The sequence below is a fragment of the Hakea prostrata genome, chromosome 1 (genome assembly GCF_041222555.1).
Source record: "Hakea prostrata isolate BN-2017 chromosome 1, UWA_Hpros_2, whole genome shotgun sequence".
Taxonomy (NCBI): Eukaryota; Viridiplantae; Streptophyta; class Magnoliopsida; order Proteales; family Proteaceae; genus Hakea; species Hakea prostrata.
The window spans coordinates 49,687,930-49,700,182 of record NC_142600.1 but is presented as its reverse complement, the minus strand read 5'-3'; the positions used below and the strand labels follow the sequence as shown (position 1 = coordinate 49,700,182).

Here is a 12,253-nt window from a genome sequence, read left to right as displayed (position 1 = left end):
ATCTCACACAGATCCTGCCAGCAGTGGGTTGATTGGCCTAGTCAACCTAGGCCGACAACAAGCACAAGTTAGGGAATTCAAGGTCCAAACCTCCTTATTTGTGAATGGGCTTCTCCCAACTCATCAAACAACTCTTCTAGCATGGAGGGGTACCTTCAAACCATGTCCAAATAGGCTTTAAGTCCATCAACCAAACTCTTCTTCATCAAGATGCAGTTTCTTCTCCAAGTCTGACAAAGTTTCTAAGGATGGAACTCCATCATCAATTTCCATGGATTCTGGGTCAAACACCATGTCTTCCACTGAGATGGCCCATAGTTGCCTTCTTCCTTCACTTCGGGTCTTCGGACCTACAAACAACAGGGTTTCCGGGTTAAAGTTAGGGCTGGATTTTACAACATCAATGTGTAGAAAAGCCATAGCATCTTCTCCAACAAGAACCAAAAGGTCTAGGAGTTGATCTTTCCTATTATAAAGAGCCAACCGAGATACTGGATAAAAAGGACAAATAGTTGCGAAACATGACCATACCCTTGGTGAAAATCCGGTGGAAGAACTATACCCCTGAGGAAGCTTCTTAAGATAACAAAGACGATATGAGATTGAAGTATCCTTATCTTTTCGGAAACCCAGGTACGCTTCCAATTTCGAGGATGAAATTTTTTTAAGGGGGGAAAATGTGAAATCCCTTATAACCCTAACCTGGAAATACATACTGTAGGTCAAAAAACTCGTAGTGCAGGAAAAAGGCAACTGTGGACCATCCGAATTGAAACCATTGGATTTGACTTTGAACCAATGGAAGTAGTGGAGGTAATGCTATATTGGGAAATTTTTATGAATACAGAAGAAGAACTAACTTGAACGTTGATGGACTTGGTAGATGGATCAAGAGTATAGTAATGAAATAAGTAGAAGGTCCGGAAAAATAGGTAAGATCCTTCTATAATTTGGAAAAGGACCAAAGAAGAAGCTAGGGCTTATGAAGTACCAAAATTTGCTTTTTGACCAAAAAGCTAGGGGTTGGCAACCTGCCTTGATTGCCCAGCAACCAACCCAGGCGACCAAGCCTATTTCAGGGCAAAATTGGTATTTTATGGGAATTAGGTTTTTGAAGCCCTATTTAATTATTTTTTGTTCTAAAATGTGCCATTATGTTCTAAATCCATTAGAGAATGTCAGAGACACTCTCAAGAACCCTCTACAAGGTGAATGAAGATTTGGGAGCATCCGTCAAGGTTTCTGTTCGTTGATTCTTCTTCTGCAAGGTGAGCATTCACTCTATTCTTTTTAGTTATTTTTTTTCTATTGTTTCTACCTACTATGTAGACCTTCTTCAAGGTCTATACTTATTGTAAATACCTATTCTTTTATTCTTTTAGTTTTAGAGTGAATCTCCGTTCACTCTAGCTCTTCCGTGAAGTTCACAATATGATTTCAGCAAGAACCTACCTAGTATTGATCTATGTGATTTTTATTCTCTTTGATTAGTATAATTTTCAATCCATGTTAAATTATATCTATGATGTTTTCAGATCTTATTCTACTATTCTCTTTACCCTAGAGTGAATATTCACTCTAGTCTATCAGTGAATCTATGGTTTGATTTCAGAAGAAACCTAATGTAGGACTCGTTAGGTTTTCACTCATTTTGCCATGATTAATGCTTAAACCATACTAGATAATGTCCTACCATGATTTCAAAATTTTCTAGTTAATTTCGAAGTGGTTTGGAACCCAAACGATAAGTTTTCTATTGATTTTGGGATTTGGTGTCCGTACACAATAGCTTTGGTTGATTGGCTTGGCAGCCCTAAGCAACCAAGCATGCTGCTAACAGCAAAATGCCTAGTTTTGCCCTCTTTTCATTTTCAAACCTTTAGGGTTTGTTCTTAACATTGAATCATCATATTGTTAGGACTTTTTGGCGAATTTGAACTCATCTTTTAATCTACTCTTCAAAGGTTTCAAATCGACAACAATGTGAGAACGTTCACTTATATATGACCTTAGTTACATTCTTATTTGTAATATGACTAGAATGCATGTTCTATATTGCTGTTTTTTTATGACTTAAACATGATTGCTATGCCTCTGTAATTTCAGAATATTGTTAGTAATGATGTTATGCATATTTGTTAGATATGTGAATGTTTGGAATGAGAATGAATTGTGATATAATGATGTGTTTGGAATTATATATATTGCAATGTGAATGCTTAAGTTGTGATTGTAAATTGGAGAATGCTATTTGGGTGTTTCTATTAACTAGTCCAGTAATATGCTTGTAGATTTCGTGCTTAGGGGGCTCTTAAATTCTCCCTCATCCGAATTTTGTTGGCATCATCCTCCACCATTTGTTGTAAATTCAAGTTTTCTGACCTCGAGGAACTTAGTACTAGGGGTGTAAATGGATAACCGAAATTCGCTTTCGGATTCGCATCCGCATCCGTTTAGGGGTATCCGAATCCTTCCAATTACTAATAGGATGCGGATATGGTATACCCCTTTCTTACCCGTTCGATAAAATTATCCAATTAACTTACTTATTTAAATTTATTATTCTTACTTTATAAAATTTTTACCTGTGCTATGTCACTATTTTTCTAGATTTTCTATTAAAATAGCTACCAAAGTTGCTAAATTCTTAAATTTCAAACCTAGCACTCACAAATAAAAGGGTAAAGATGTAAACAGGTAGTTGAAAACTTGTATTCAATTTGTATTCATACCCATTTAGAAAAATCTACTTAAGAAAATAACTATCCAATTATCATCCGAATCTGACAGAATCCGTCCGAAAACCGATAGGATATTATCCGAATTCGTTCGAATATAATAGGATGCGGATATGGAATTATCACTATTTGATATGAATCCGGTCCGTTTACACCCCTACTTAGTTCTAGAGAGTCTAGCCTCTAATGTACGTTCTATTTTGAACCTAAAAAACGAAAAAGAGGCAGGGAAAGAGGTAGATGCAAATATCCAATTTGTTTGAAATTTCCTAGCCTCTATCCAACTAAACAGGGTGAAGGAAAGGGATAAGGGAAAAACGACAAATGTTGAGGTCAAAATGGGTAAAAAAGAAGAATTTCCCTTCTTATACATGTATGGTAGCGGCAGGAGGCGTTAATATTGTAAAATCGTGAGTCAGTGGATACAGCAGAGGCGCTAGACCTTTTCTCTTCGTCTTTCTCAAGCTCTCATCTCGGAGACCGACCGTGCGAAGCCGAGCGACCACCGAAGAGCTCAACCATGTTGCGGCAAGCTCCTCGCCTGTTGGCTAGAGCGACCTCAATGGCGAGGGCTCGTACCTTCTCATCCGCGGATGTGCCGGCTTCTCCAACCACGGATTCATCGTTCGTAGAGGCATGGAAGAAGTTGATCCCCAACATAGATCCACCCAAGACTCCTCTCGCTTTCATGGACCCCAGACCCTCAACCCCTTCTTCGATCCCTTCCAAGCTTACCGTCAACTTCGTTCTTCCTTACCAATCCGAGCTCTCTGGCAAGGAGGTCAGTTTTTCGATCGATTTTTATTTCCCTTTTAATAATTTCCTTGATTTTATGTGGTCTTTGTTTAGTTTTGTTTCGTTCTTGCAGGTTTTGCTGATTACCAAGAATTTAGGATCCTTAAATTCTATATTTTGATTTTCTTTTGAAAACTTTTAGTCTTTTAGTCTTTTACTCTGTGGTTGTTCTGATGTTATTGAAAGAGTAAAAAGCAAGTAGGCTATTTTTTTCTCCCTTTTTTATTTCTCCCCCCCCCCCCCCTAAAAAAAAAAAATCTGACGGCAGTCGATGTTACTGTAATTTACTAGGGTTTTTGGTTATCCAGAAAGCCATTGTGGCGCAGCAGGGTTATTGTGGTATTATGGCAATTGTACCCTTTGCTCATTCTCCTTCCCCCTCCATCTTTCATTTGGCAATGTAGAATGTGCCTTTGTTGACACCCTACTTCAGGGTGTCAGCATTTTGTATCGATTCTGCATAGTCCTACTAAGGTTATTGCTGTTTCTGGACACTTGAATTGCTGCCGACCCATCAGTAAAATGTGTGTGGGTGCATTTAAGCTCTAGGATTGTCTGATTTGTCGAACTGATTCACTTTGGTTAATCTCATACCAATCCATGCTCTCTTTTGTTTCATTTTGCACCAGGGACTTGTATCTCTTTTAGAATAACATATGTATCTATTTTCAAACATAGCTCCTCTTCAGAATTTGCATCCAATTTGATTCAGTGAAGTAGCTTCAACTTGACTCAGAGGGAGTTGTAGGGTTCTGCATCAGTTAATTTGTGCTATAACCTCGTGTTACCCTTCCTGAAGAACCAACTTGCTGTGTACTAGTTTAATTGTGGGTAAAGTTTATAATTATCACGGCATCTAGGATGTCTTTTTTGTTGGAGGGAAAATTCAAGATGTTGCCTAGGCAACGAAGGCACCCTTCTGGCAAAGGAGTACCAGAAGCTTAGGTGATGCCTTGCTAACTGTACCAACGTTGTGCTGTATTTGCTTCTTCTCATATGACTTCCTGAATAATTTTGGATAATTGCTGTGATGGTTTTTAGCTGCTTAACTGAAGAATTCTGCATGTGGGCTACAATATTGTGCTTTGGTGTTATAATTTGCAGTTTGGTTTGATGATCTGTTGTAGGTTTTCACGAGATGATAAGAGGTGCATTACAGGGGTGGTTCATCTTAGATGAGCTCCTGTTTAGGTTCAGAGCAATGTCACTTTACATATGTAATGTGAGTATGTGACTGTTGGTAGATTTATTCTTTCTTTTAGTTGTGTCCACAATGCAGAGAATGATACATCGTTGGATTATGATATCACTTATCTGGTTTTATTAGGTTCAACCTGATGCAGTTGCTTGGTTCAACAAGGTTAATTAGGGTTTGTTTTTATGATTTTCTTTTTATTATTTTATTCATGTGTATAAAAGTCGTTCGATAGAGTTTTTTGGAGCTTGGTTCAAATTCTACCTTGATCAAAGATGTGGTCCATTGTGAATTTGAGTTTTTGGAGAATTGAATTAAAATTTGAGCTTGTGCTGATCTTGCGAAAGTCCAAGGTGGTTTGACTGTGCTTTGTCTTCTTTCATTAATTCCCTGTTGTTCTGAATATTGATTTGGACAGTTGAGTTCACCTTTTTATTGGTTCCTGTTCCTATCACCAAGTCGAATTGCAGACTATTTTGGTTCTTTTTCTGCTTGCTTTTTCAACTTGACATATGTATATCTGAGAGGAGTAGTGGCAAGGATTATATCCCAAAATCTTGGGTCAAATGAGCCCCAAAGAGAGTGATCTCATCTTTGTAATCAGCTTGGTTTACTGAGGCTTACCGTTTTGCATTGTGATTAAAAAGAACTCTTCTTTTATTTGTTATTAAAACCATGTTACCTTATATTTACAACTAAGGCCTTCCTTATTATGTTAGGTTTTCTTTCTTTCTTATGAAATTCCAGAATATTTCTCCCTTTTCATTTGTTGTTATCAATTAATCCTTATTACTGTCCTTTATTTCCTGATTACTGAACTTAAAAATATTTATAGATTCTCCAATTACAATTAAATTATTAGCTGTTCATCACTAGGGTATATGGCCCCAAGACAGCAATCAGAGCCAATATTCCAAAGGATGTCACCCATTAGTTCTTGAATAGGTTTTGTGGCATTGACTTTGAAAATCTAGAGTATAAAGGCCAAGGGACCCAAGGATTCTCTCAAATGGTTCTAAAATCGAGAGAATTTTCACTTATGAATCCTTCCGAATGTCAAAGAGGGCAAGTTACTTCTCATCTAATTCATTGGTATGCATGTTGATCGTGAAATGATGTGCCACAGCCAAGAGTTACCAGGTGGGTTGATCTTATTATTGATTCAGAGGCTTTAAAGCACATATTGAACGGAAAAGAAAAAAAAATCATTCTTCATAATTTCCAGAAGATAGTATTCCACTAGATGATCAACTTTCATTGAGGCAGCAAATATGGCTACTTACACTATTGAGCCTCACAAGTTGTCTTCTAGATTCTGGCATCAGTGATAGATCAACATTAGGTATTGAGCCATCTTGCTGGGGGTGCATAAAAAGGTCTAGTTGGAGCTTGCTGATGGGAAGAATTTTAGATTATTCAATTTTGCAGCTACAAGTGCCCAGACAACCTAAGAAAATAATAGTCATTTGAAGGAAGTGATCAAAACTTCTTCAGTCTACAATCTGCTGATTATTGAAGAATGAAAGAATGAGCCTCATAAGGTTCAAATCAAGTAGCCACTAGTCTCTAATATGGAGTTGCAGAAAACAAAATGTCTCACGATTTTGGCTAGAAAGATCACACTGATCGCTGGTTCCATATAGGATTCACCCTGTTAATGTAGCTGAGACACAGTCGATAAAGAAAGGTAGCAAAAATAATGGTCATTCTTATCCTTGTTTTCCTGATCCAAGTGATGACTGCATAATGCATATATGGTCTTGATGATGATAATATGTCAAAACCTCTTCATGGGATATAATACCCCTCTGTTGGAAAAAGATGAGCCTTCTCTAATGTTTCATTGAGAGAAGCGTGAGATTGTATGTACATTAAGGATATGGACTGCAAAGAAGAAGAGGATGTGGGTAGTCTTAATTTTCACAAACAAAAGTTTGTCAGAATATATTGGATATTGGGCTCATCTTGTCTGTAATTTAAAATGACAAACCTTAATTCTGGGAGTAGATCAGTCTGGGATAGAGGTATGGGCAGATTTTTTTTTTTTTAAAAACCAAGTTAGGAACTTAGGGTGAATGAAAATTTTTATTAAATTATTTTTTCCCTTTCTTATGATTCTCTTCCTTTTTCTCTTCTACCTTCCGTTGAGTTAAATTTTTATTTATTTATTCATCTATTTTATTTTCTCTAATTCCATCTCTCTGAATCTCTATCATTTTCTCAACCTTAGCTGCCACTTCCTCATTGCATTATCTAGAATTTTTTTGTTCTTTTGCTAGGCTTTCCCCCCTGCCCCCCTAGTTTCATTTTGATTTTGAACACTTACATAATCATTCTTCCTTATTAATATAAGTGGTTTCAGAGTTTTTTTCATGCACAATTGAGTTTCAATTTGAAGTGTTCTTTTTAGTTTTGTCTACTCTGGCTTTAGAAATCCACATCTGAATCTTTCTCAGATTTGGTAAGCTTCAGACCTTGTTAAGTATCAATTAGAAAGAAGAATTCCAACAATTTCTCCAGTTAGCTAGAGTTGGAAACAAAAACATTAAGCAGTTTCCGTACAACAAGAACAACCACAGCAGCAATAACAACCAGCCTTATCTCTAATAATTGGGGTTGGCTACATGGATCCTTGCCTTCTAATCAGCTCTGTTTGAGGCCATACCAGATATAAGGCCTATATAATGCATATCCTTTCTAACAACTTCACCTAATGTTATCTCAGGTCTGCCCCTAATTCTTCTAGTTCCTTGGATTTGGATAGGATCACTTCTCAGTATAGGGGCATTTAAAGGCCTCTGTTGAATATGGTTGTGACACTTTAATCAATTTCTCATAGCTTATTATTTGTTGGAGCATATGGTAGTCTCCATGCTATATAGCAAATTCCTAGCAAAACCCTCAAGATAAATATATAGCTGGTTTAGAAGACTATATGTCATCCCTTGATGTCAATCCTATATGACAACCTTATAGTTTTGGAGTCATTGTTTCAAATCCAGGGTTAGAGTCACTAACTTACACCACTCTTTTGGTTGTGATTTTGGGAGTCTTTTCTTTATGTCTTCAATTTGGGATTGTCGTTCATATCTCATATTCATTTTGAATTAAGAGAAAATGAGAGGTCTATTGTCCTTTTGTTTAATTGTTTTTATTTAATAATGAAATTTGTTAAAGAGAAAACTTGAATTGCCTTAGTTGGCTGGTACATCCATAATTGCTACCATTATTTTACCAATTGATTCACATGAGTTTGCTTTAATGATGGGAGACACATCTCCACCTTGGACTTTTTTTTTCTATCTTGCTAGGATACTATTACACTGGGTGACCAAGTAGGGTGGCAATACACCGGGATCCTATATACAAAATCAGATCTGATTATTTCCAAAGAGCACTGTACGCTCTTCTTCTTTGTAATCTAACTCCTTGATGTACATACAAGTTCAACCTTCTCGATTTGTAGGTGGCTTGGTCTCCTAATATCAGCACTCCCTTCCATTTTCACTCGTCGACCTACAACTTGCAAATGAGAGGAACTACTTGAGGTTGATCTATTTAAGTATGTAAAACTGCATGCTTTATCAAGATATCACACATAAATGTGCTTGTCAAATGGCAGTCCTGTATAAGTTTTTGTAGCTGGGGGTTAATGCCAAAATCTCGGATCCCAATTGTTTTGAATTTGGGCTGTTTTTGGGAAGGGTTAGCCCAAAATCATTTTTGGTCTGTTATGCTTTCACGTGTAATTGGTATGGCTGATTTAGGCTTCTGATCTTGGGGGTAATAAATGGTGATGGGTTTGAAATTGCTTCCGGAATAGGATTTTAGATGTTTATTACTTGAAGTTAGGATCTTTAGGAATTTTCCAGGATGAGATTGGGATATCTCAATTAGGATGCTGTGATGAATGATCAATTCAAGATTAATGGGGTAAGCATGTCATGGAGTGGGGTAATAGTGTGTGGTTTCAAGTTTGAAACTTTTTTTATGGCTGGTATATGCTTTGTGGGGAAAAAATTAAGGTTTTAGGGTTTTAGAGCTGTTTGCTGGAGTAGACAAGAACAAAGATCGTAGTGGTTAAATGGGGCTGTAACTTTTATCAAGTGGGGCAAGTGTATGTTATATGTTCTGATCTTGGGCAGTTCTAATGGTTGGGTTGATCTAGGTCTGGGTTAGAAATTAGGGTTTTTGGGGAATCTGAAAATTCAAGAAAGGGCTGGAATATTAGGTTTTGATGGTCTGATGTGGCTGTAACTTGGCTTGAGTGTGGGATATAATATATGGGGTCGGTGGATTGAATCTAAATTGATTTTAACAGTGTATTGGACTGTAGGTGGGTTCTTGGAAATAGGTTTGTCAAAACAAAATAGAAGAGGGGAATATATGATTGTCAAAAACGAAAATAAATGACCTGTACGCCTGATTGAATTGACCCAACTAACTGTGACGTAAGTTGAACCAGCATTGAGATGATACAACTCTAAAACATTGACCATCTTATTAATTGTCATATCGTGGCTAAAGTTGCACACCATATTCTCCATTTTGGTTCCACTTGGATCCTTTTGATTCTTAGGTAGATTTCCACAACACCAATGGGTGCTGATCCTTTTTGTCTCATCCACCAGCACTATATCATTGAAAAGCTTGCATCAAGGGAGGCCTTTTATAGGCCCCCTGACAAGTCTTTTAGAGGTGGTCCAAGGATTGGTTGTTCTTTTTATATTGTCTTCTTTAAGAGCTCTGCTACCATGTCATTTATGTGTTATTGTGATGTATAGAGGCATTAGTAGTGCCAGCTTAATTCTTGCAGTATTATGCTAGTCTATGGTTGTGATATCTTGCATGTATCAATCTCAGCATCGTTTTTTTGTGTCTATGACTGACTTCATCAAGTTAAATGTTTAGTAGCCTAGAAGCCAATACTAAGGAGTAAGCCTGGAACTACTGAGCTGGGAACAGATAGACAGTAGATAGAAACTTGGGTTGGTCTAGAAATGCAATTCCAGTACAGGTGGTGTACTTGTAGCTTGGTGAAGCAAAAGACAAGGGGCTGTGGCCCCTTTTGGCCCGTCCTGCCGCTGATGCATCTAGTTGACCATACTCAGCTTCCTGCCTGACAAGGTTCAAATTTTGTTACTTTGAGATGGTTTATTGAGCAACCAACGTCCAGATTGGCTAGGATGTTTACCGGCATCTCCTCTCTCTTCTTCTTCTTCTTCTTTTTTTTTTTTTCCTCCTTTATATTGGAAAAAAAATGTATAGGGCTTTCGCTGCCTCCCCTAACAGGTAGAAGTATTGCACCGCCAACCTGGCCTGGTTGTGTGCCTTACTCGTTCCAGTGAGGAGCAAAGGAATAGATGATCTTGAAACAAGTTTCTTCTTCATTGAATAAATGATCAGTAACAGATTGCATACCAAGTCCTATTTAAAACTGATTTACCCAAAGACAAGACAGATTAATTATAGACCAACAAAAGGAAATGGTGTTATTCTGATATCTTTTCTTTCTTGGCCTTTAGGTTGATATGGTCATAATCCCAGCGACAACTGGGCAGATGGGTGTTCTTCCTGGACATGTGGCCACTATTGCGGAGCTGAAGCCGGGTGTCATGTCCGTGCACGAAGGGAATGATGTTACCAAGTACTTTGTTAGTAGTGGTTTTGCATTCATCCATGCAAACTCTTATGCAGACGTTATTGCTGTTGAGGCAGTGCCACTCGATCACATTGACCTAAACCTTGTCCAAAAGGGGCTTGCAGAGTTCACTCAGAAGCTCAGTACAGCCAATACTGACCTAGAGAAGGCTGAAGCTCAGATTGGAGTAGATGTCCATAGTGCACTCAACTCTGCCCTCACAGGCTAGTGGTTCTTCCTCAAGAATAGTGTAGTATTTGTTTGGGTTGCATGGATGGATGGTGTGTTCTCCGTTCTAAATACACCTATGATTTCTACGACATTGAATAAATTTTTAGAAACAAGGACTCTGGAAATGTTTTCCTTTTCTTTCCCCATACCTTTTCTTTTCAGAGATGCATACATCTTGCCTTGGGGAGGTTGTAACTTGTAAGTTGTTCATTTTTCCAAATTTGATTTAAGTGACTCCTGAAAGATTTTAAATTTCTTGGATGTAGTCTAGCATACATCCTGAGCAGGGCCTTCTGTGAAAACTCTCCTCTGCAGCATGCAACAAGGTTGACACCAATCACCCAGAAATATGTTGCTTCTTATGTAAGTGGCATTGTCATAGATTGTTATTGTTGTTGTTATTATTATTGTTATTTTTTAATGAGAAAGGAAATTATAGGTCAAGGTTGGGAGGTGTTAGGATCAAGGTTCTAAACTGCCTCTTTAATCTCCTTGGTAATAACTACGAAGGGATTTCTAGTGCTCAGCGTCCACCTCATTTAAAACGTGTAGGATGTCCCAAGCAATTATTGATGCACCATCTGACCTGCATCTTTATTGGAGTTCTTACAGTAATTTGGGATAAAATCAAATGGCACTTAAAGGTCATTTTCTTCTGCGGGACTTGAATGAATCTTGAATTTGATTTTTTTTTTTTTGATACTGAATAAAAGCTTATATTAGTTAGAGAAACAATTACATAGTTTTTTAAAGTCTACAACAGCATTAGTATGCTGGTGGTCTACTGAAGACATAAAGGCAAAATGATTAAACCATTGTTGTAGTGTTGGATGGTAAAGATCCTTTAGGGTCGGGTCTTCAATATTACAACTTATTTCTACCAAGATGGGGACATAGTTTATTGGTCATTTATGATGGTTTTTTGTTGAAATTAGAGATAGGACATTTTTGTTGTTGCACCATACTTCATCCAATTTAATGTTCCTTTGTTGTGCTTGGTGTAGACCCTTTTTTATCCGAGCAAGAAATGCCTCCATTTGGTTTCCATTCCGTATTCCTCCAGTCTTGACATAGGATAGTTTTCCTTTGCCAAAGAGGCCCACACTCCAGCCTACGCTGTTTAGTACTGCATTGTGTACCCCAGCACATATAAAAAAAGATTTTAGCTGTCTGGGCTTAAGCTTTTCTCATGTTTCAAGGTTTTCAACTACATTAGTTTTATATTTGTTTCTTTGTGAAAAAGTTTGTCACTCTTGATGCTTCAATCAAATTCGAATTATCCAAGTGCTGGTTAATATTGTTTTTTTCTCCAATCCTTTTATTTTTTATTTTTTATTAATAGAATATACAGTTTTATATGTTGGGAATGAGGTATTACATAACACTATCAGGTAAAATTGAATCCATGATCTTTTCACTAAGAAGAGGTGGTTTTTCAATCAAGGTTGTTGGTTGGAATGAAGAAAGGGGGTGGTTCAAGATTCCCAATAGGGTGGGATAATCTGTTACAACTCTTAATGGAGGGGATGGAAGTCTTGAACCACCGCTTAGAGATGGACAATGTCAACGGTTGTAAAATATTATCTAATTTTAAAATTTCCAATAGCTAAACCAATATGCTAAAAGCATCTATTAAATCCCTGAATGTGTAGT

The 12,253-nt window shown here is 37.4% G+C and overlaps 1 protein-coding gene across 1 annotated transcript; it reads left to right on the top strand.

Annotated features, from left to right (window-relative positions):
* The first annotated feature begins 3,128 nt into the window (after positions 1-3,128).
* LOC149029094 (ATP synthase subunit delta', mitochondrial-like) lies at positions 3,129-10,852 on the top strand. Its single transcript, XM_089140371.1, has 2 exons — positions 3,129-3,519; positions 10,254-10,852. The coding sequence occupies exons 1-2, from the start codon at positions 3,259-3,261 to the stop codon at positions 10,596-10,598; spliced, it is 606 nt and encodes a 201-aa protein (XP_088996497.1). The 5' UTR covers positions 3,129-3,258; the 3' UTR covers positions 10,599-10,852.
* The last annotated feature ends 1,401 nt before the right edge of the window (positions 10,853-12,253 follow it).

Excerpts from the sequence above, each read along its gene's own strand:
- LOC149029094 (XM_089140371.1), top strand. The coding sequence starts at position 3,259 with ATGTTGCGGCAAGCTCCTCGCCTGTTGGCTAGAGCGACCTCAATGGCG. Across the intron at positions 3,520-10,253 it reads CCGAGCTCTCTGGCAAGGAG|GTTGATATGGTCATAATCCC; the intron begins GTCAGTTTTTCG and ends CTTGGCCTTTAG.